General features: G+C 36.8%; 1 protein-coding gene across 1 annotated transcript in view; it reads left to right on the forward strand.

The window, feature by feature from the left end:
* The first annotated feature begins 9,064 nt into the window (after nt 1–9,064).
* Kcnu1 (potassium calcium-activated channel subfamily U member 1) overlaps nt 9,065–25,796 on the forward strand; it is a 167,076-nt gene continuing 150,344 nt past the window's right edge. The window contains exons 1-2 of the mRNA XM_078031345.1: nt 9,065–9,259; nt 11,822–11,941. Coding sequence (XP_077887471.1) covers nt 9,065–9,259; nt 11,822–11,941 — 315 coding nt within the window. The remainder of the gene's footprint in view (nt 9,260–11,821; nt 11,942–25,796) is intronic.

Consider the following 25,796-nt stretch of genomic DNA (forward strand, 5'->3'; position numbering starts at 1 on the left):
CATCAAGTGCCCCTTTGTAATGAACCATGTGGCCTGGAAGGAGGAAGGAGGTTTAACCTCTCTGCAGGGAGGCAGCCTCAGATGCTCAAGTTTTCCGCCCAAGATAAAGGCAGCAGCTTGCAAAGCACCCATCTGTAAAGCAATCTGCAAAGCTTAGTGGTGAGAACACTTATCTGGAGTCAGTTAGACTGGACTTTGAATCACAGTCACCATTTACTAGCTTGGATACCCTGGGAAAATCACTGAATTCCCCTGCACCTCAAATTTTTAATCTTTAAAGTAGAGAAATTTATATCTCCTGTGCACCATTGTAATGACTTGGTGAGATAATCTGCATAAAGTTTTGATATGGAACCCTATGTTCAATAAATAACTATTATTATTACTCTTGAGTATCCAAAGTTGAGAGTTTAATACTTTAAATTTATAAAACACTTTGTAGTACCAAACTTGAACCCTATGTGAGCTATGAATCAGATGGAATCGGTATTTTATCTCCCAGGATTCTGGACCCCCCCATTTACTCCCCCACTACTACCACCAGATTTGTTAAACAGAAAATTCAAGAGTCAGAGCCATCCCACGAGGGTCCAGGATGCTTCTCACCTGGCCACAAAAGCCCCCTTGACTTATTGGTGAAGGAGCCATAATTAACAGAGGCCATGATTCCCCTGTGAATAATGAATTTCTAAATGATGAGCACTGGTTTGCTTTTGTTGTTTCCACTCCATCTACTAGGTTCCAGCCAGGCAGTACTAAAGCTGAGAAGTCCAGCTATTGTGCACTGTCAATTTGTTTAATGATTATTCGAGGAGCAGGTGATTTCTATTAGAGAGCAAGTGACAGATTGCCCATTAGCTGGAAATTCGTGTTTTTCAAACAAGAAGTTCTCCGCCAACAGGGAAGCAAAGCTGGCTGGTCTGCCTCTTCAGGCACTACTCTGCCCACTTCCAGCCCCAGCAAAAAGGTTAATGGGTGGTGGAACATCTGGGTGATGTTTGGCCAGGCCAACACACGAGACTCTGAACATATCCACTACCACCAACCAGGAGGAGAGGAAACGGGGTAGGGAAAATGACTGCCAGTGTGTGTTCCAAGGCTGAAAAGAAGAGTCTGGGAACCTGGATCCCAAAGGTTATTTTCTAGCTGAAGGAAGTTGGTAGAGAAGACTCCTAAAGCCAGGGAAGAGGCTCCTGGACCACCGTGCCAACAGCAGCACAGTCTTCCCAGGGGAAACTAATGGAAATTTTTTCCTTTTGCACCTTGTTTTGCTAATGCACATTGATGGGAACAAGTTTTAAGATTCTCCTATGTCTTGATTTCTGTGATGAGCCTTGATCGACTATGATCGAGATCACTCTTGGTCTTCATAGTAATAAAAGCCAATTCTAAACAAGACATCTGGAGTGAAGAAGGAACAATGCTATTTGCTATTTTGGTCCTTTTATTACATTTTCTAGCCAGGCATGGTGGCAGTTGCCTGTCATCCCAGAGACTCGGGAGGCTGAGGCAGGAGAATCGCAAGTTGGAGGGCAGTCTCAGCCACTTAGCAAGACCTTGTCTCAAAATAAAAATAAATAAATGAATGAAATAAAAAGGGCTGGGAATGTAGCTCAGTGGTAAAGTTCCCCTAGGTTCAATCCCCAGTACCCCCCCAAAAAAAAATCTAAACCAAGGATAGTGATCCAGGGCATGGATTAACTGTTAACCTAAGTTACAGATCTCTGCCATACCATACTTCAGAGCAGAAAGGTATTCTAAGCGCTTCCCAAACTGTGAGACTGATGTGCACAGCCCATTATTTCTCCTTTTAGCATCACTGAGGTGAGCCAGGGCTTTTGCCAAGAAGTGGGGGTGATGGTGGATAAAGGGCTCTCCTTTTATCTCAATGTTTCTCAAGATTTTTTACTTCTTCCTGCTCTAAGCAGGATGTGGTTTCTGAAGAATTTTTTCTCTTTTTTTCTTTCTCTATCTTTTTCTTTTTGCATATCCCAAGGCAAAAAAAAATCTTTTTTCTTAAAAATAGATAAATAAATAGGAAAAGAGAAGGTGGGTGTGGTGGCAGTGATGGTGACAGAAGTTGTTGGTAGCAGTGGTGGCAGAGGTTGGAGGACTTTATGGGCAAAAGTTAGTTGATATTGCCCCCTTGTGGAAAGATTCCCAAAGAACAATCTTTAGTCTGGTGCAAAAATCGCCATAGCACTTTGGTGGAAGGGGACCTGGCCTTTGGCATTAAGGATTACAGACAGTATCAATGATAAAAGAAAGGGATAACTTGTTCAGAGGAGGACATTCCGTAGAGTTTGGCTTTCGTGACAAGCAAATAACATCTCACCACCAAATTGCTATGCTTCTTCTTCCACTCTCTCTCCTGGCCAGAAAGGATTTGATTCTTATCTCTTGTGTAGTACTCCCCTGCCACCCGCCCCCATTAGCTCAATGCTTGTTAGAAGTGAGATCAGAAGATATTTTAAAACACTCAGAAGATTCAAAGGTTTTACGAAATAAGCTTACTATTAGTCTTTGATGACTATAAACCTTCATAGGTTTTCTTTTTTTCTCCAAAATCCTATTTGGTTGCAGTAGCTCCAATCTGCTTTCATAGATTGAAGAACTAATTCCTCTTCCTGAATCCCAGTTTCCTCCTTTGAAAAAAAGTATGACTAAAACTAGGGGCTAAGCATATTTTAATGCTCAATGATTTCTGTACCCTAATACTTATCTATATACCTTTTGCATATTATGTTACAAAAACCCTTAGTTCAAGGACATGCTGGAAAAGAAAATAAGTGTATTAATTTGAAGAGCTTTATATCAAGGGCTTTTCATATAAAGGCAATTAAAATAGACAAATGCAATTAAAATCACAATACTGATGAAGAAAGCCAGAAATACCAATAAAGAGGGCAGCATTATCCTTTGATGGGAAAAAGAGCAAAGGCTGGGTAAGTAAGCAAATTTCTGTCCTAGAAAACAATTAACCCATTCCAAGCCATTTCACTCCTCTCATGCACACATCATATATCCCTGTTTTGGATTTTCTTTGAAATGCGTAGATTAGGATGAATTTTATGTTTGGAAAGTTATTTTGTATTTCTGGTGTTTTAGCTTCTCTCATGAGATAATTGGAAACTGCTGTGCCGTCCCCAAACCAAAGATGGAGCTAAAGACCGATCCTTTCATGTTTCGCCAAAGCTTGCAAGGAGACTGGGAACCTTGGGGAGGAGTGTTTGCAGGAACATGCCAACTCAGTGGGGACTGACAGGGAAAACATGGCTTTCATCTCCTGTGCCATTGGTTACAACTGTTCTTTTCACCTAAGCTTCATGTTGGGACTCAAACAAATGCACAGTTTGTTGTAATTAGGATTTTGGAAGCAGCCTCTGCACAGCACCCACAGGAATAATGCAACCAGCCGCTGGGACAATGGTCTGGGATTTGCTGCAGCTTCTCAATGGTAGACCAGTCATTTCAAACAGGAGCAGTAGAGAGGGTGGGCAGAGGGATGGCAAATCATCAGGGCACTGGCACTGCAGCCAGGATTGCTGGTTGGAACTGCCAACCGTGGGCCTCTGCTGTTGTCTCCCTCACCCCACTCTTGCTGGTGAGCATTAAACATTCAGATAAAATCACCAGCTTGATGTTCAGCTGGCCTGATTGCCAGAGACTGATTGCATTATTCATTCTCCTGAAAAGATTTTTAGGACTCTCAAGGATCCATAGATATTATATTTTTAAAAAGAAAAAAAGAAAAAAAACTCCAGAATTATCAACAGTTTAATTTATTCTTTTGTTCTTTTTTTTTTTTTAAGAGAGAATTGCAGAAGATAAACAGAGAGACCCCAAATAGAAAACAGGTTGAGGGTGAGGTTGATAGATTTTTGGAAGCCCTGTATGTTATAGGATTGGGAGACTCTCCATCTCTTCTTATTCACGTCCCCTTTCTAGGTGGGTTCCTCCACCTTCTTTAAAAACAACGGTAATAAACAAAGGCAACAAAACACAAACCAAAAACAAACCTCTTGCTCCTTGCCAATTCTCTATAAAATACCTCCATCTACTGGTCAAATGAAGAATGTTCACATCTTATCTTTTGTTGTATTTGTACCACAATGATTTATGAAAAATGCCCTCCAAGCACTTAATGCATTAGTTAGGAATCACAAATTTTAAAAAATTAAAGAGATTGAGGAAATTTTTCATTGCATTTCACAATTCACCCAAGTGTTGTGTTTGTATATTGGGAATGCTTGCATGTGGACATACATACACAGTTTGCAAACACCCAAAATGAGAAATAACTCCGTACAATTGTAGAATCAAAATAATGAGAAAAGATTAATGAATGGGAGCCTGGGGCGGGGAGAGAGAGAGAGAGAGAGAGAGAGAGACTGAGACTCTCTTGCAAACTACTTAAGCCTATTCCTAGCCAGACCAGAGAGGGAAGGTTCTGGTTTCAGAGATGGAATCAGACACAGTTGCCCAAGTAACCATGCTCCCTTCGTGTATGAAAGTAACTCCATGAGATCTGAAGAGAAATTAAATTGGATTCCAAGAAAATTTTTTAAAGACAACACCCTTTCATCAAGAGTCACTCCAAAATGATTCAATCTTCTTCTTCCCCTCCCCTCATTTTTATAAAGAACCCCTTTGAAACCAGGTGTGGTGACAATGCCTGTAACCCCAGCACTTGGGGGGCTGAGACAGGAGAATCCAGAGTTCAAATTCACTCTCAGCAATGGTGAGGCACTAAGCAATTCAAGGAGACCCTGTCTCTAAATAAAATTCAAACTAGGGCTGGGGATGTGGCTCAGTGGTCAAGTGCTCCTGAGTTCAATCCCTAATACCAAAAGAAAAAAAAATAATCCATTAGAGGAATGAAGTCAGACACTGGAATATGGTAAGATGTTTCAATCTGTCATATAAATAATCTAGGACCATGGGAAAAAGTTTCCCTAGTGTGTAGACCCTGAGAGCGAGCCCAAACACCAGTCTGACCTTCTCACCCTACAGATAAGAAGATTAGGATTCAGGAAATATAGGAAACTTCTCCAAAGTCTCTACTTCAGATGTTTACCAACAAATTCTACAGAAAATATAAACAAAATTTAAGGTATCTACATGGATTTCAAATCAAATTGTATTATTCAGAACACCAGCCTTTTCAGTGCTCTTCCTTTCTAAAAAAAACAGACCCCCACACCCACCCTGGACATCTAGCTATGGCATTTTAATTTCTATCACAGTAGGACATCTTGTTGTGGACCGTCCACAGGGACAATAGAATTCAGAAAGGACAAGTTTCAGTAAAACACAGATCCAAATAAATAGGATCCGTGTTTTCTTCAAAGGAAGGCTTTCTCACTCTCCCTATTGGTGAAATTAAAGAGAGAAGTTAAAGTGAAAATGAAAACCAAAGGTGGAGTTCAGAAATCACTTGGTGACTAAAATCTGCCCGTGCACAAACCTGGAGGAACCAAGCTTTTCATCTTTCACATTTCCCAAGTGATAAACACGTTCCATCAAAAGAGGTATTTACCCCAGAGACAGCTTACATGAGGCAATTCCACCACCACTCAAGAGCTCTGAAGGAGGCAATTGTTTTCAGCCTTGGCTTTAGACCCAGTTCTGTAATTGTCTACTGTGTGAACAGCAGCCCAAGATTTCATGATGAGTGTTTGGTCAATGGTAATGGATGATCTTTGGGAACAAGAAATAAACCTACTTGTAAAAATAGCAAAAGATAAGGTTACAGAATTTAATGAATGGATTTGGGTCCTTAAAAGATAACATTGCAACATCATCTATTGCTTTCAAAAGCATTGCAAACATCCATATACGTCCATTCATGAGTACTACTAGGCATACTGTAGAAATGAAGTTCTTACTTTCCCAGATAGGCCATGTTTCTTGAAGAGAGTAAATCATTAAAATTAATCATTTATTCAATCTCATTATAAAGTCTAATTTTTTTCAGAAAATCTGAGTACCCAGAGGTAAATTACAGAGATGTCTACAAAGTGAAGCAAATTTTCTAATTAAATGACTGATATGTTAAAAAGAATTCATTTGAACTTTAAAAAACACAAACAAAAACACTTGACAGCAAGCATCGTCTTCGTTTCTTAGATTTTATTGCAAGGGCTTGGCAGCAAATAGCCCCAACCAAAACCCAGAAGAACCATCTAGAAATCCAAGGTCAACTTGACTACTCTAAAAAAAAGTACCTTTGTCCAGAGTGCGTCTTCAGTCTAACAAAGCCTCCCCTGGTCTACCCACCCATTGGGCTTCATAATCTAATCATTTCACCTCTGGACATTCCTGTGCTCATGCAGGAATTTGGAGGGACAACTATAACAGTGAATAACTATAACAGTGAATGACTTAGTTTACAGTCCCTGAAGATTCAGTATTCCATTCACCCCACGTATATTTGAGTATGTCTAATTTATTCATTGAATCAACAATTATTTATTAAATTCATTGCATCTGCCCAGTGTGTGCCAGGTACCCTATGAGATGCTGGGTACATAGTGATTAGTAAGACAGGTGATGTACAGTGCTTGTGGAGTTCAGAGTCCTGGGAGAAAAGATAGGAAGTAAACCCAGTGGGAGGCTATGAAGTGCAATGAAGACAGGCTCAGAATCGCATTCACAGATCACAAGGACATGTGGTGGGGTTTTCCTTTCCACTGGACAGTCAGAAGGAAGTGCTGGGACCTACAGGAATGGAGAGCTGAAGTGTGACACCAGGCTGCCTCTAGAGCCACAGGTGTCCTAGGCAGAGGGGACAGAGGCAGTATGCTGCAAAAGTCTGAAGAAGAAAAATGTGTCTATGTTCTCTTGGCTAGGAGGAGGTGGTGTGGCAGGAACACAAAGTAGCTGGAGATTCCTGGAGTGCAGGGTGACCAGCCATCTCAGTTACGTCAGGACTGAGGGCATTCCCAGGGCACTGAGCCTAGGACCCTTCTGGAGAACTGGAGACTGGGTCACCTTAGGTTCAGTGAGTTAGAAGATAACTTACTTTGAAACCACCTGCATGCTTTTTGTCTCCTGTGCTGAAACTAATAATGTTATTATGTGGGTAGCAGATTATTAGAGAAACAAACCACCTAGGTGTTTGAACTGAGTCAAATGGGGAAAAGGAAAAAGATGCCAGGAATACCTTTGAGAGGATTAAAATACTTTGAAAATATTGAGTGGCAGAAATCAAGAAAATGGGAAAATAAATTGGTGGTGATAGCTTAATCATTATCTAAGAGAAAGCAGACTAAGGGAAATGGATAAATTTTGACTTGGAAACTCTGATCTTGTTGTCTGAATAACTATAAGTGTGTGTATGTGTGTGTGTGTGTGTGTGTGTGTGTGTGTGTGTGTGTGTGTGTGTGAGTGAAACAGAGGAAGAGCCTGGGGAGAGAGAAAGACAGAAGGAGGAGGAGGATAGAGGAGAGAGTTCATGCATGTCTAAAGAACAAATGATTTCTTCCTTCCTTCTTCTCTGCCTCTCACTCTCCTCCTTTGTAATCTCTTCCTTCCTTTATAATCAGTGCTACTAAGAAAAGGAACTGACATGATACTGGCATGTTTTGTTGTTATTATTCTTTGTTTTATGCTTTTCAAAATATGTTCATGCTATGTTTTCGAATCTTGACAATGATTATATCAAGTAGGTATTGTCCTTGACATCAAATCAGACCGTGAAAATTAAAGTGATTTGGTAGACATTACACATGAACTCAGCAGAAGGACCCAGGCTTGAGTTCAGGACTTCTAACTGCGAGACCAGAGTTCATCACAATCTCACCCTAGCTCAATGACAAGATGCTGTGAAAATGCAAGTGTCAAGGAAGGAAGTATGACTGGCAGCAGTTCTAGGAATTGCTCCTGCTCTCTTCAGAGAATAGCCTTCCCCAGAGCAAAGTCATGGTGGGCTCCCAAGGGTCACATGATTTCCCCTATGTCTCATCTGCTCCTGTCGGTCATCTTCCTGGTGACTGGTGCAAACCAGGCCCTCCATCAGACTGACAATTCAACCGCCACCTGTGCACACTGTAAGGTATGATATTTCTCATACCTCTGAAAACACCTAGATACAATGAATTTCTCCCATTTTGAATTTTACTTCTGATGGGCCAATCATTTTTCTGACAGTGTAAGAATAAAAGCAAGAAAGAGGAGGGTCTCCAAAAGAAGGGATAAGGAAACCCAATCTACAGGCTGAAGTAGTAACCAAACAATGATTGCACTAGTAAAACTGCTCTTTACAGTGCTGTATGATAGACTTATCTCATTCAAAGGAAAATTTTAAAAAAAAATTATTTCAGTTTGAAGACATCTTGTTTTCTCAAAATTATATTTATTTAATGAAAACAGCATAATGTGCTGATAACATGCATACCTAATGAAATGGTTACTAGAGTCAAATTAAAATAGACATCTCACATCTCAAATTAAAATCACATCTCACCTTTGCATGTGGCCCAGTGCACCTAGCATCCACTATTTTAGCAAAAATTTGGAATATACGAAAATATTATTAATTATTCTTTGTGTTACACACTGGATATTTAGAACAATGTATCCTACATATCTACAACTTTTTAAAATGATAAAAACTTGAAGCTTTCCTCCTCTGTCCGTCTGATATGATTGAGGGTGTGACCTGCTGTCCAATACAGAACCAACTCATCCACATGCATATGGGTTGAATGTTATTTCACCCAAAAAGTTGATGAAATAAGCCAAACAGTTAGCTAGCTACCAAATCAGTAGGATCATGGTCCCAGAGGATGTGGTTCCCTTGAGGTCAGAGAGAATGAATGTAACCATCAGATCTAGCGATCTCATCTTCTGACTACCCATGTGGTGAGGTCCTAGCAGGCCCCAGGTGAGGACCAACTTGAAGCCTGCAGCATGGCAGCATGGTGGATGGAGTCCTTTGCCCCAGAACTCCTCCTTGGTTGTCACGCAGCATTCAGATGCTGTAATACAATGGACTCTACTTCCTGGAACGGTTACCATGCCACCCTGACATCACAGAATAACCCGACCATTCCGTCTCCTGATGTATCAAGCTAAGCTACAAGAGGAAAATGGGGAAGACTTTGGGAAAACCACCTGCACAACCGAGGTCCAGGCAGCGTTTATCCTCTCCTCCTTTGTGACCTTCTTCAGTGGACTCCTCATTTTATTCCTGTGCAGATTGCTCTGGAGAATCATAAAAAAAGGGGGAAACTTCCAGGGCACCGGATTTGTCTTGGTCAGTGTCCTTACTTGGGACCCCTCTGTAGGAAGATTAGTGATAGGTTTGGCATGTGTTTGTGTTGAACAGACAATTTAGGCTTCACTCAAATTATCAGGCTGATCTTAGGGAGATAGGACCCCAGGCCACCATTCCAAAGCTTGTAGACACAGGGCCCTGTTTTCGCTCACTCACGTTGGGGGGAAACAATGTCTTCTGTTTCTGATGATGAATGTCAGTTCTGGAAACTGAGGTCACTATTCTGACAAAAAAAATGTCCATAACTATAATGTCTGTACCTCTACTTATAATCTTAAAAAGACAATTGTTTTAGGTACCACAGGGCACAGGAAGGCAAAAAGGAACAAGATATCAATGTCACCCTCACTTTAGTAAATCATCCACGCTTATGTGGTCACATGAGTATGCTGTCTCTCATGTAGGATGCCAACACAGTACAGCTACACCAGCCACAAACATATAGACAGTTTTTATACCCAAGTCAGCTTTGCAAGTGTTGGTGTTGTGGAATAACAGCTGGCGAATGATGATGATAAGAAAAAAGGACACCTTAATAAGAGGAGGCATTGCTTAAGAGTTTGAAATAAAGCTCTCAATGCTGCCTCATGACTGTTCTATAACTAAAAGGCAAAGGCAAAGTGTTTTACCACGCCCTTTGTAGTTTTCTTTCCAGTTTGTCTCTCAAATTTTGTTTTGTTCTCCCAACAGTTTATAGTAATTTTCATATAATAGAATACATATTACCTGTGCTTCATAATTAATATAGAAAATTTGTTTAAACCATTTAACATGAAAGAGCTATATAAAATAATATAATGTATAATTATGCAGTAAATTTTTAAGGTTATGGGCAATATGCAATTTAGGTTTATATAAAATGTAACCAATGTTGAAATTTATAAATTTTATAGCTGAGTTCACTCTAGTAATAATTATTTCCACATTAAAGAATTTAAGCAGTGGCACAAAAAAATGGGAAAGAATTCTGAGATACTGACTTAGGTGTAAATAGACATGGCGAATCTACCTCCAGATATCTATTTTTTGAAAACTATGCAACAGAATTTGTAGAATTTTAAAATCTCCTGAGTCCTCGTATAGGAAGTGTTTCTTCTTCTCCTTTAGATTCATTTTTTATGTAATTGTGAAAACGTGAACATTTTTGTCAGTTCATATTTATTATGTTTTTTATCTCCAACTTTGGGTATAATTCAGTCCAGGTATATCTTTTAATTTCAAATATTAAAAAAGTGTCACAAAATGGTAAGAAGCTAGGTGTAAGCAGCCAGAATACTATAGGTTCTGCTTTTCAAATTTAAGGACAATGTTTGAGAAAGTTGGAGTCTCTTCTCAATAATTTGTTATATTTAAATAAGCCTAAGGAAAAGTTGGACAAATGTAAAAATGTCACAAATCTTGTTACTGTGAAAATTTCTTTTAAAAATTATTTGGAGAGTTATAATTTTCCCATTCTCAAGGATTTACCACCTCCATAAGTATGATTCAATTATATCTTGGAGCCAATTTTTTTCCACAGACGGTGCCTCCAGTTTTAAGATGAAATTCAAATGAGTATTCCATATTAACGCCATATTAAGTATTTTTGATAAAATCTATTCTCAGACAACATCTCAGGAATGCACATTCTGAGTCACATGTATTTAAGGACAAAACCATTGATCAGGATGTCAACTCCATCAGACTCTTTTAATGAGGCTTCCCTACATACCATTCAGAAAATATAAGTATAAAAACTGAATGATTTTGAAACCCTAGCTCCATGTAAAATGAGCTTTTCAGAAAATCCAAAGGACTCGGTCAGCTTGTGGCTGCCCTTATTATTCAGCATCCCTCTCTCTGACTGTTCTAGACTCTGTTAACAGACATGGACACTGCTCTTGAGCAAATTATTTCATTCTTCTATAACCTGGTTTCTTTAGCAATGCAAAATTGATTTAATCATACCTACTCTACCACATCCTATTATGATAACATTTCAAATACAATAAGTAGGGGTGTTCTGCAGATGTAAGGAAAGATGGTGAATTGGGGAGAATATGATACCAGGTAAGAAAGCAAAGGCAACAAAACATTTTTGCAACTATCCACCTTCCTTGTTGTTTAAAAAAAATATCAGATATTTGAGCAATCACTTAAATATCACAGTATATCCTTTATAAATTTTTCTTTCATCCGTGTATTTTGATGGAAATATGTAAAAACACTCATTCCTGGAGCAGAAAGCAGCTTGCTGCTCCCAGCTCTGAACATGACAGCCATGTCAGTTTGGAGGGTCTGGGGCTCAGAATAGGCAAGAAAGGCAAGCATAAAGACTGCAGAATTCAGAACGAACAAAACTGTGCAGAAAATTCAGAGAGACAAACTCAGTAAGATACATTCTATGAGATACTGGATAAGCATCTTTGATGTTCCCTGGGTTGGGCAAGGTAGAGTGATCTCTGGCTGATACCATGATAAGAGCCTTCATCAACAGAAATAAGGCAGATAGCATTCTCTGAGTTACATCTCACTCTGTTGATTTCTTTCTCTTGTTTATAGGATTTCCTCTCATCAGGTAGTTTTCACAGCAGTACTTTAAGAAGGCTTTATTTTTATGGAGTATTCCGTGATCGTATAGAAATGTTGCTTTCAGCACAGACCTTTGTGGGGCAAGTGCTGGTAAGTATGTTCTCAGTGTTAACTTGCTAATGGACTTAAGCCACAGATATGATTAAGGCTCAGTATGTGCAGTTTTTTCACCCAAGTAAGCATCTACTATTCCAGTGGTTTTATCTCCCTCCCCACCCCCACCTCCCTGTGTCTACCACTTTCTATCCATTCTTGTGCTTTACTTATCTCTGTACTGAATATAATACTGGGCATTAGGTTTTTATAGTATTGCTAGATTTTTATAAGAAAGAAAGCTATAAATTAGGGCAAAGGTTGTGTGGATTTTATTCTCTTTATTAGTAGATGGGTGAATATTTTTTCAAAATTGACATTTGGTGAACTAATCTAGCCTAAAATGTACATCTACTTTCCCCTTCTTTGATTCCAGCAGACCTCTTTCTCTTTTCTTCATTACACAAACTAGCTGTTTTCGCCTCTCCATGGTTTCTGCTGCTTTACTTCTCATTGTAGTTTCAGTAACTTGAACATATTACAACTTAGTTTAGGCATTGTATCCTCAGGGAATCATACCTTATCCCCACATCAGTCTGAAAGCCCCTCCTCTAGCCTCTGTTAAATCTACTGGACACTGTTATTAAAATTATCTAGACACACGCCTTTCTCCCCTAGTGCACTGTGAACACCCTGAGAAAAGACTGTGTCATGAAAATGTGTGTTTCCCATGGTCTGGGAATAGCAGATGCCCTATCAACAAACATTGCAGTGATCACGATTTCAACAGTACAGTTTGTTCTAAAGCAATAACAAGGAGATTCCTTCTATGATCTGGGATGTGCTGCCATCAGATGGTGATATAGTGGAAGTAGGTTCACATGATCTAAAGATCATACTTTGTTCTTTATAACTAGCAAAAACATGGCTCTTTTCTAGTTGGTGTTGCTAATTCAGGTATAATCAACTGCTAAAGTTTGCTTGGAAGTATATAAGTAAAAGTGCTTTCATTAAAGCTGCATGAAATGGTGATCATCCGGGAGTGTGCCTCCCTTTCTTCTGTCTTCTAAAGTTTCAGTTTCTTTTCCTGAAATCCCTGTGGGTATGACCTGTTGCGGAGGATTTTGCGATTCTCTTTGATTATATCAAGGATTTCTTGGTTAGGATCTCTTCAACTGTTCAAGTCGTATTTGACTATGTGAGCATATATAATACTGGGAAGAACACATTAAAGGGCACTAGAGGGAAGCAGAAGACATCTTATAACACCCACCATAGGAGCATTGCATATGGGGGCAGGTGAGAAAGAACTTATCATTGATTGTGCACCAGTAGAAATTCCTGTAATGATGGGAAAAATGTCCTTTCAATCTGTAACATCTAATGATGATCTAGTTGGAACACCAGAAGAAATGGAATAAATGTTAGATTAGAATAAATACTCTATCTCAAAAGGCATAATTGAGTTTATTTGAGGTTCCAAGTCAATGTTTAGGAAAGAATGAGAAGAGAATGAAATGAATTTTAGATTTCCTTCCTTCCTTCTATTTGTCTTTTCTCTGTTTTCATAGAAATTCCCTTACTTTTTTAAACAAACAGTCAACCACATGCTAGGTCAGTACTCTAGACATGATAAAAACTGTGGGCAAGAGACTTGAACTTAATTCTGGTGGTGGTAGAGGAGATAAATACAATAAATTTATAAATCAATCATCTAAATCAATAAATTCAGATGCTAACCCATAGTATTATGAATGATGAGTTTGCAAGTTGTGCTTGTTAAGGAGATAGATCCCATTAGATAGAGTGATAAGAGAAGAAATCTCTGAAAAGGCAAAATTTGAGCTGAAACATGAAGAACTAGTAGGCTAATGCAATTGAAGAGTGAAGGGAACAGGATTGCAGATAAAGGAAACAAACTTGTGGAAGTAAAGAGCTCAGGTTACCACAAGTACCAAAAGAAGTTTCATAGTCTTAGAGACCATGGAAGGTGGGAGACAGTAAGGTCTGAAAAGAGACTGGAGAATAGTCCAAGGGCTTGTGCTTCACAGGAAGGAGACAAAGTTTTCAAAAGGAACCATTGTATACTAATGTAAGGGAAGCCATCTAGGATCTTATAGCATGAATGGGTTGACATGATCTGATCATGTTTTTAAATTAAAGAGGCACTAAAGGCTGAAAACAAAGAAATCATGGAAGTTAGACTGGCAAATGACAATAGAAATTAGTAGAAAATTTTTGATATCATGTAAGTTAAATTCACAGCAAAAAAAAAAAAAGCATGCCAAGTAACTCGTATTCATTTTCTAGAACTCACTCACTTAACAAAGTACCACCAACAATGGCTTAAAACAACAACAATGTATTGTCTCATAGTTCTGCTGGCTAGAAGTCCCAGATCAAGGCATTGACAGTGTTGTTTGCCTGTGAAGCTGCAAGGGAGAATGTTCCATGCTTTTCTCCATGCCTGTATTCTGTCTTCTGGAAATTTGCTGGAAATCTTAAGACTCTTTAGCATGAAAACACATCACCTTTCCCTCTGCCTTTATGTTCACATGGTGTTGTCCCTGTATGTGTATGTATGTGCATGTGTGTGTGTGTGTGTGTGTGTGTGTGTTCGTGTGTCTGTCTGTCTATTTACCTGTGTCCAAACTTTCCCCTTGTATGAGATCACAAGTCACGTTGGATTAGAACCCATGGTGTGACCTCATTTAACTTGAGTGCATCTGCAAAAACCCTAAATCCAAACAAAATCATTTTCTGAGGTCCTAGAACTAGAACCTCAACCTATCTTTTTGGGGAGGAGCTCAACATGTAATCCTTGTAAAGACCAACATATGACATTATGAATATTATCATACCAAGAATATAACTTCAAAATAATACATAAGTAAAATTACAAAGATGAAAAGTGTAATATAAAAAAATCACATTGGTAGTATTAGATTTTAGTTCACTTATTTCATATTAGAACATACTAAATCAAATAATAATCATTATAAATATAAAGACTAAAGTAGCTTAATTAATGACAGTTTATTGAAATGATTAATATCCATGCTCTGAAAAGAAAGATTACGTTTACAAATGTTTATGTTTCATTTGTAGACTTTTGGCATATGTAACAATGATAACTATAAACCTTAAAAAGTAGAAGCAGGGACTGGGATTGTGGCTCAGTGGCAGAGTTCTTGCCTTGCACATGTGAGGCACTGGATTCAATCCTCAGCACCACATAAAAATAAATACATAAAATAAAGGCATTGTGTTCATCTATCACTAAATAACATATTTTTTAAAAAGTATAAGCAGACAATATCACTGTACACCGTGCAATTAAATATATCAAAAGAAAGTAAGATATCAAAGACCTACCAGTTAAAAGCCTGTTTAAATGACTTTTGAAAAATTAGAGAATATTTAGAGAGTAAAGGCAAGGAAACTATTAGATATCCCTTGCCCCTGTAGTATAAATTGGAAGTTGTTCTGAGTTAAATTCGTAACATGTAAAAGTTATTTTGCTAAATATAAAATAATTAAAATAAATGAATTAAGCATTAAACTAAAAAAATAATGAAAACAGATTAAATTCAAGAAGAATAAATTAAAAATATAGAAATTAATAAGCTATAAAACAGCTGACATTACAAGTGAATAAAATTGAGAAAATCATTAGTATAATCAGGAGAAAATTTACAAATACTTGAATTAAGACATTGAAGTGAGAAAATAAATACAAATAACAAGGAAATTAAAAGATACACACACACACACACACACACACACACATATGCAATTAAGTTTAAAAACTGGATGATTCCCCATAACAATGTAAATTCTCAAAACTGTCCATAAAGAAAAGAAACTTAGACCATATATTTTTTTAAAAAGTAGAGTTGTCAAAGACCTCTAATTATCACCATTATGCACCTCTTCTCTCCCTCCTGTGGGAAACTGATGGCTTCAAGGTCTAGCCCAACCCATTTTTTGAGTGGATATCTCTAATACTAATTTTAAAATTCCTGAACAAAGAAAATAAAATAAAGTGCCCAGTTTTCTTTTTCAATGAAGAAAGCACAGTGTTTCTATCAAAACCACCAAAAATAGCAAATACAAAAAATCTACAGACAAATCCCCTTAATACTTTAAGAGAGGACACATGGGTTACTACTCAAGGAAGAAGAACAAAAGGAAGGAGGTAGAGGGGAAGTGGGGGTGAAAGAAGAAAGAAAAAAATAAGGAAAAATTGAACAAGAAGGAGACATCTGACAAATAAAAGAAAAGAAAAGAAAAATTCTCTTCCAAACAGATGTCTCCTTGAGACCTTCTAGAAGAGAACAGGACAAGACATCAATTAGCTGTATAGGATCTATGGGCTTGAAGTTATGGTGCATCACAAAGCATATTTTTATAACCATGACTTGTGGAAGAAATTTTCTTCTGAATTCAATTCTATATATGGCCCTGTTCTCCTATTCTTAGACAATTATTGTCTTCCTTATTTTGTTGTTGTTGTCACTCATTGTGTAGATAACTATGCTTCTCTTTCATTTTTGGCTAGAAAATTTGGAATCAAAATTATGTCATTATGTCTTATTTTTGGCAAGTATATTCATTTTTAGCATAATTCTCGCATCATTTAGTGCCTCTATGCTGTTTTTCTGTCTCCTCTGAATCCTGTTTTTTCAGGTAATCTGGGATTCTGTGTCTTTGTGTTCTGCCTTAAGTCCTTTATGCAGATGTATAATCTTTTCTGTGAATGTGTAATCCTCTCAGTAGATGAATAGGCCTGAGCAGCAGCCGCAGCTCCAGTTGTTAACCCTATCACACAGGAGAACTAGCACCAATGGAGCAGCACAACTCATTCAGAAATGAGAATAGTTCAAAAATGATGCTGGAAAGTGGGTCAAATAAAGATTATTTTGCCATTTTTTGCTGATTTTCCTTCTACAGAGAAAAACAAACAAGCAAACAAACAAGCATGAAACATGGGGAAAGATCAGTCTCTTACTATGTTCTTTACGGCCACTGTGTGTTTTAAAATAAAATAAGCCTGTCCACCAACTTGAGACGAGTTGTCTCTTTACCTATATTTTTTGTAGATTTCTATTCATTATTCTATAGTCTGAATAGATACCACCAAGCATCAAGGATTTATTTTGGTGAATGGCATAAGATTGTGCTCTAGTTTAGAGATCTTTGTCATATATGTAAAGAAAAAGACTGATAGGAAATGTTGCACCATGCTTACACTAACTTGGTGAAGTAAAATTTTTATGAACTGATTTTGTGGATAGCTGCACTGTTGTATTTATATGAACACAGTACCATATTCAACAAGTACAAAGGATATATTATAAGAGAGCTTCCTCACCCCAAACCAAGAAGCAACCACTGCCTTGAGTTTCTTCACATCTGAAAATGCTCAGTAACATTTTCTTTAAGGGTGTAGTCCACTTAAGACAACTCAACTCCTCCCTTAAGTTATATTTATAAAACTATAAACGTCCAAGTAATAAAATAGTTTACTCCTTGAGGCAAACCTTGTAGAGAGTAAGTCTAGTTGTGCCAGTTAAATCAGATCTGAATTCAAGCTAGTTCATGGAGACCATATCTTTAAACAAGGATACATACTTCCCTGAGGAAGGGGAAGGAAGACAGGTCATCAGCAGATGTCCATGGGTGTGGGCAGGTGCAGGTATTCTCCAACTTTCTTAGCTTTTATTTCCTAAAATCCATCTATCTGAATAACCCTCATGCCAGTTCTTTTTTCCCAAACCCTTTTAATAGTGCATTTTATAAAAGAGAGCTATCGTCATTACCTCCTTTTGATAAGTGGAAATTATAACATGGGGATGAAAATGTTATCTATAGAATTTCATGAAGAAGTTAGTTAATATATGAGGATGAGTTAACATATTATAATATTTATATGAATTCATAAGTGTGAAAATATGCAACTAGTGTATATAGGTAATAATTATTATTGATATTTACGTCATCAAGCTATCTCAGTGTTGACATCTATAAATATAAAAAGACTAATATTGATGCTGAACCCTGTCTCATTCTAGAAATAAGTAATATTCCTCTGTGCATATATTAATTTTTAAAAATCCATCTTGTGGTTGGATTTTCTATAAAATTTTATCAGTTTTTAATAACACCTTTATTGCTTTGATCAACTCTCTTAATAAGAATTGTAACGAAAAATCAATCCAGAAGAAATTTATGAAATAATATTTAAACACAGATATCAGGAAATTTTGATTTTCTTTTGGTTTCTTAGGCTGCCTAGAGATATCAAACATGTACCTGCATTTCTGCATTGGATTATTATTTGTTGGAGATGTTAAACAGTAATTACCAAATCAACATGATGTTGTATATTATAACCACGATGATCATAAATTTGGGATTTCTTTGGTTCTCCTGATGCAATTATTAATAGAATCTCATTTTCAACAATTTATAGTTTTGCACAATAAATTATATAGCTATATTAGTTTTAAATAAAAGTTTTGATTTTTAGCTCTACAGGACATTTTCCAAGGAAAGGGAAACAATGAACACAAAGTGTCTTTGAAGGGTTCATTAACTGCACAGTAGATCATCCTCCACCTTTAGTTAGAAAGAAGCATCTCTCTTTCTTCTCTCCCTAATTCATACCTTTCTTCTTCTCACTTGATGTGCCATAACAGTACCTTTTGATTTCATTTAACTTCCCTGCAGGTTTATATATTTCATGAATCTCTTTTTAAAAATAGTTTTATCCATCAATTCTATATACATATTTATACCACACAGCCACTGGATCTTCAAACTCAGAGCTCCATGTCATCACTGGAACAGGTTTCCTGAGTTCTCTTCTGAACCCTCTTCCTAAACTCATCCTTCTCCTCTGTCAGCTCCACCAGAGGCTTGTTGTGGTAGACTCATCAACTGGGTATTCCAGTATTAAAGACCATTTTGTCTCTACCTAATATGACTTAGGCCAGAAGATACAGGACAGCACTACGCACGTCTAGTGACCAGCCCCACCATCCTGGTGTAGTCTTCTCCCCAGGAGACAACCATTCCAGATGACCAAATTTCCCCAGATTCTTGAGTTTTGTTTGATTTATTAGAATATTTCCTCGGAGTATTTCTTTGACTGTAGACTTTGACAAAAAAAAAAAAGTTGTTACTTTTATTAGTGCCTGGTTCATCTTTAAAGTTGTGTTAAATTTAATTTTGATTTCTTCTTTGATTCATGATCACTTTAGAGGAACATTGTAGGATGTCTTCATTTTCCACAAGAGGGGCTTTTATTGGAAGTAGGGCGGTTATTCTTTCTACTTTGGTAGAAATTTATGGTCCAGAGATGACATTACTTGCATGATTTCCACTTTGTGAAATTTATAAGAAATTCTTTTTTAAATTTTTTATTTATATGTGACAGCAGAATGCATTATAATTCTAATTACACTTATAGAGCACAATTTTTCATATCTCTGGTTGTATACACAGTATATTCACACCAATTCATATCTTGTACTTTGGATAATAATTATCATCACATTCCACCATCAGTAATAACCCCATGCCCCCTCCCCTCCCTTCCAACCCCCTCTGCCCTATCTAGAGTTTGTCTATTCCTCCCATGCTCCTGTTCTCTATCTCACTATGAATCAGCCTCCTTATATCAAAGAAAACATTTGACATTTGGGGATTGTCTAACTTCACTTAACATTATCTTCTCTAACTCCATCCATTTACCTGCAAATGCCATGATTTTATTCTCTTTTATTGCTGAGTAAAATTCCATTGTGTATATATGCCACATTTTGTTATCCATTCATCTATTGAAGGGCATCTAGGTTGGTTCTACAGTTTAGCTATTGTGAATTGTGCTGCTATAAACATTGATATGGCTGTGTCCCTGTAGTATTCTGTTTTTAAGTCCTTTGGGTATAGACCAAGGAGAGGGATAGCTGGGTCAAATTGTGGGATCATTCCCAATTATTCAAGAAATCTCCATAATGCTTTCCATATTGGCTGTACCAATTTGCAGTTCCACCAGCAATGTATGAGTGTACCTTTTTCCCCACTTCCTTGCCAACACTTGTTGTTATTTTTCTTCATAATAGCTGCAATTCTGACTGGAGTAAGATGGTATCTTAGAGTAGTTTTGATTTGCACTTCTCTAATTGCTAATGATGATGAACACTTTATCATGTATTTTTAATTGATTGTACATCCTCTTCTGAGAAGTGTCTCTTCAGGTCCGTGGCCCATTTATTGATTGGGTTATTTGTTTTTTGGTGTTTAGCTTTTTGAGTTCTTTATATGTCCTAATTATTAGTGCTCTATCTGATGTGTGAGGGGTGAAGATTTGCTCCCAAGATGTAGGCTCTCTATTCACCTCAAAGATCTTTTTAGTTTGAGTCTATCCTATGTATTGATTCTTGATTTTAATTCTTGTGCCAAAGGAGTCTTATTAAGGAAGTTTGGGCCTAATCCCACATGATGCAGATTAGGGCCTACTTTTTTTTCTATTAGATGCAGGGTCTCTGATTGTATTCCTAAGTCCTTGATTGATTTTGAGTTGAGTTTTGTGCATGGTGAAAGCTAGGGGTTTAATTTCATTTTGTTGCATATAGATTTCCAGTTTTCCCAGCAACATTTGTTAAAGAGGCTATTTTTTCTCCAATGCATGTTTTTGGCAACTTTGTCTAATATAAGATAATTGTAATTTTGTTAGTTAGTCTATGTGTCCTCTATTCTGTAGCATTGGTATACCAAGGTGCCAATACCATGCTGTTTTTGTTACTATTGCTCTGTAGTATAGTTTAAAGTCTGGTATAGTGATGCAACCTGCTTCACTCTTTCTGCTAAGGATTGTTTTAGCTTTTCTGGGTCTCTTATTTTTCCAGATGAATTTCATAATTGCTTTTTCTATTTCTATAAAGAATGTCATTGGGATTTTGATTGGAATTGCATTAAATCTGTATAATGCTTTTGGTAGTATGGTCATTTTGATAACATTAATTTTGCCTATCCAAGAGCAAGGTAGATCTTTCCATCTTCTAATGTCTTCTTTGATTTCTTTCTTTATGGTTCTGTAAATTTCATTATATAGATCTTTCACTTCTTTTGTTAAGTTGATTCCCAAGAATTTTTTTAGGCTATTAAGAATTGGGTAGTTTTCCTCATTTCCCTTTCTGAGGATTTGTCACTGATATACAGAAATGCCTTTGATTTGTGAGTATTGATTTTATATCTTGCAACTTTGGTGAATTCATTTGCTAGTTCTAGGAGTTTTCTTATGGAACTTTTAGGGTCTTCCAGGTATAGAATCATATCCTTAGCAAATAGTGACAAATTGAGTTCTTCTTTTCCTATGTGTGTTCCTTTAATTTCTTTCATCTGTCTAATTGCTCTGGCCAGTGTTTTAAAAACTATATTAAATAGAAGTGATGAAAGAGGGCATCCATGTCTTGTTCTAGGTTTTAGAGGAAATGCCATCAATTTTTCTCCATTTAGAATGATGTTGGCCTAGGGCTTAGCATAGATAGCCTTTATGATGTTGAAATAAGTTTATGTTATCCCAAGTTTTTCTAGTGTTTTAAACATAAAGCGGTGCTGTATTTTGTCAAATGCTTTTTCTGGGTCTATTGAGATGATCATTGTGTATATATGCCACTTTTTTTAATCCATTCATCTACGGAAGAGCATTTAGGTTGGCTCCACAGTTTAGCTATTGTTAATTGTGTTGCTATAAACATTGATGTGGCTGTGTCCCTGTAATATGTTGTTTATGCTGTTTTTAAGTCCTTTGGGTGTAGTCCGAGGACAGGGATAGCTGGGTCAAATGGTGGTTCCATTCCAAGTTTTCCAAGGAATCTCCATACTGCTTTCCATATTGTCTGCACCAATTTGCATTCCCAACAGCAATGTATGGGTGTCCCTTTTCCCCACATCCTTGCCAACACTTATTATTGTTTGTCTATATAATGGCTGCCATTCTGACTGAAGTGATATGGTGTCTTTGAGTAGTTTTGATATGCATTTCTCTAATTTGCTAGAGATGATGAACATTTTTTCATATAATTGTTGATTGATTGAATAACCTCTTCTGAGAAGTGTCTGTTCATGTCCTTGGCCCATTTATTAATTAGTTTATTTGGTTTTTTGGTGGCATATATACACAACGAAATATTACTCAGCAATAAAAGAATAAAATCATGGCATTTGCAGGTAAATGGATGCAATTGGAGAAGATAATTTTAAGTGAAGTTACCCAATCAAAAAAATGGCGAATGTTTTATCTGATATCTCATAGTGGGGTAGGGAGCCAGTAGCATAGGAGGAATAGAAAAACTCTAGATAGGGCAGAGGGGTGCAAGGGGAAGGGAGAGAGCAGGGGCTTAGAAATGATGGTGGAATGTGATGGATATCACTATCCAAAGTACATGTGTGAAGACATGAATTGGTGTGAACATACTTTATATACAGAGATATGAAAAATTGTGGTCCATATGTGTAATAAGAATTGTGATGCATTCTGCTGTCATGTATTTAAAAAATAAAAGCAATTAAAAAGAGAGAAGATCATATGATTCTTATTGTTAAGTCTATTGATGTGATGAATTACATTTATTGATTTCATATGTTGAGACAACCTTGCATCCCTGGGATGAATCCCACTTGATTGTGGTGCATGATCTTTTTGATATGTTTTTGTATTTGATTTGCCAGAATTTCATTGAGATTTTTGCATCTATGTTCATTAGAGTTATTGGTCTGAAGTTTTCTTTTTTGATGTGTCTTTGCCTGGTTTTGAAATCAGAGTGATTTTGGCCTCATAGAATGAGTTTGGAAGTGCTGCCTATTTTTCTGTTTCCTGAAATAAATTGGAGAGTGTTGGTATTAGTTCTTCTTTAAAGGTCTTGTAGAACTCGGCTGTGTATCCATTCAGTCCTGAGCTTTTCTTGGTTGGTAGACTTTTGATGGTGTCTACTATTTCATCACTTGAAATTCATCTGTTTAAATTCTGTATATTATCCTGATTAAATTTGGGAAAATTATATGACTAGAAATTTTTCAATGCCTTTGATATTTTCTATTTTATTGGAGTATAGGTTTTTAAAACAATTTCTAATTATCTTCTGTATTACTGTAGTGTCTGTTGTGATATTTCCTTTTTCATCACGTATGTTAGTGATTTGAGTTTTCTTTCTCCTTCTTTTCATTAGCATGGCTAAGAGTCTGTCAATTTTATTTATTTTTTCAAAGAACTAACTTTTTGTTCTGTCAGTTTTTTAAATTGTTTCTTTTGTTTCAATTTCATTGATTTCAACTCTGATTTGGATTATTTCTGTCTTCTGCTGCTTTTGATGTTGATTTGTTTTTCTTTTTCTAGGGCTTTGAGATGTACTGTTAAGTCATTTATTTATTGACTTTTTTTTCTCTTAAGGAATGAACTCCATGCAATGAACTTTCCTCTTAGAACTACTTTCATAGTGTCCCAGAGATTTTGAAATGTTGTATCTGTGTTCTCATTCACCTCTAAAAAATTTTTAATCTCCTCCTTGATGTCTTCTCTAACCCATTGTTCATTCAATAGTATATTATTTAGTCTCCAGGTATTGGAGTGGATTTTATTTCTTATTTCATAATTGATTTCTAATTTCATTCCATTGTGATCTGATAGAATGCAGGGTAGTATCTCTCCTTTTTTATATTTGCTAAGAGTTGCTTTGTAGCATAATATATTTTTTTTAGAGAAGTATCCATGTACTGCTAAGAAGAAAATATATTATCTCATTGAAGGTTGGAATATTCTATATATGTCAGTTAAGTCTAAGTTATTGATTGTATTATTGAGTTCTATAGTTTATTTGTTAAGTTTTTGTGTGGGAGATCTATCTAGTGATGAAAAAGGTGTATTAAAATCACCCAAAATTATGTGTTGTGGTCTATTTGACTCTTAAACTTGAGGAACTTGAGAAGAGTTTATTTGATGAACATATCCACTCCATTGTTTGAGTTGTATATATTTATCATTGTTAAGTCTTATTGGGGTATGGTTCCCTTGAGCAGTATGGAGTGTCCTTCTTTGTCCTTTTTGATTGACTTTACTTTGAAGTCTACTTTATTTGGTATGAGGATGGAAACCCTTGCTTGCTTCCACAGTCCAATTGATTGGTATGATTTTTCCCAACTCTTCACCTTCAGTCTGTGAATGTCTTTATATCTATGAGATGTTTCTCTTGGAGGAAGAATATTATTGGGTCTTTTCTTTTCTTTTCTTTTTTTAATCCAATCTGCTAGTCTATGTCTTGATTGGTGAATTTAGGCCATTCAGGGTTATTATTAACACATGATTTGTATTCCCAGCCAATTTTATTTATTTTTGGTTTTTAACGTGATTTGGTTTCTCCTCTGAATAGATTTTCCTTTAGTGTAATTCTTCCCTCTTCTGATTTTCATCATTGTTTTTCATTTCCTCTTTGTGGAATATTTTGCTGAAGATGTTCTGTAGTGCAGGCTTTCTAGTTGTAATTTTTTTAACTTTTGTTTATCATGGAATGTTTTTATTTCATCATCAAATCTAAAGCTTGGTTTTCCTGGATATAAGATTCTTGGTTGGCATCCATTTCTTTCAGGGCTTGGTACATATTGTTCCACGATCTCCTGGCTTTGAGGGTCTGGGTTGAATAATCTACTGAGATATGAATTGGTCTCCTCCTATATGTGATCTGATTCCCCTCTCTTGTGGCTTTTAAGATTCTATCCTAATTCTTTATGCTAGGCATTTTCATTATAATGTGTCTTGGTGTAGATCTGTTGTAATTTTATACATTTGTTGTCCTGTAAGCCTCTTGTATTTGGTTTTTCAATTCATTCTTCATGCTTTGGAAATTTTAGGATATTATCTCATTGAAGAGATTGTGCATTCCTTTGGTTTAAAACTCTGTGCCTTCCTCTATCCCAATAACTCTTAGATTTGGTCTTTTGATGCTGTCCCATAGTTCTTGGATGTTCTGTTCCTCATTTGTAACTTTCTTCACTGTGTGATCAACTTTATTTTCCAGATTGTATACTTTGTCTTCATTATCTGATGTTCTTTCTTCCAAGTGATCTAGTCTGTTGGTTATACTTTCTATTGAGTTTTTTTTATTTGATTTATTGTATCCTTCATTTCAAGGATTTCTGACTGATTTTTTTTTCAGGGTCTCTATCTCTCTCTTGAAGTAATCTTTTGCTACCTGTATTTGGTTTCTTATCTCATTGTTGGAGTGATCAATTTTTGCCTGTATTTGCTCATTTAGGTCATTCTTTAATTCACAGATCATTTAACCTTCTAAACTCCTTCTCTGACATTTCATCAACTTCGCTGTTCAGAGGTTCTGTTATTATAGTGCACTGGGTTGTTTGGGGTACTTTCCTCCCTTGTTTTTTCATGCTGTTTATGAGTCTTCCTTTCCTGCAGTGTGAATCTGAGAAATTACAGTTTCTTCCCTATATTCTTGTAGTACCTGGACAGATTGTCTGTACCTCACCTTGATTTTGGGGCTTCCAGATCTGCTTGTGTCCCTCAGTGGATGCTACCGCATCCTGGGTCTGGGACCTGTGTAAGTTGGAGTGGGTTGATCTGGGCCACTGGGCTTGACCTCCCGTGGTAGTACACTGGTCAGAAGGGGCGGAACTGCACCAGAGGCTAGGCTCTGGTGAGTGTCTGCCCTAGTAGGAAAGGGGTGGACCAGGTGTGCTGTGCACCTGGGCCCTGCAGTGGCCAGTGTGGGTGGATCTGCTCTGCTTTTTATTGATAGACCTTTTATCAATAGGAAATATTCATTTGTATTGAATTTAATGTCTTTTTCTGGAATATTTTAGTATGTAACATTGACTTTCCTGCTTTCATTTT

This window comes from Ictidomys tridecemlineatus, chromosome 14 (genome assembly GCF_052094955.1).
Source record: "Ictidomys tridecemlineatus isolate mIctTri1 chromosome 14, mIctTri1.hap1, whole genome shotgun sequence".
Taxonomy (NCBI): Eukaryota; Metazoa; Chordata; class Mammalia; order Rodentia; family Sciuridae; genus Ictidomys; species Ictidomys tridecemlineatus.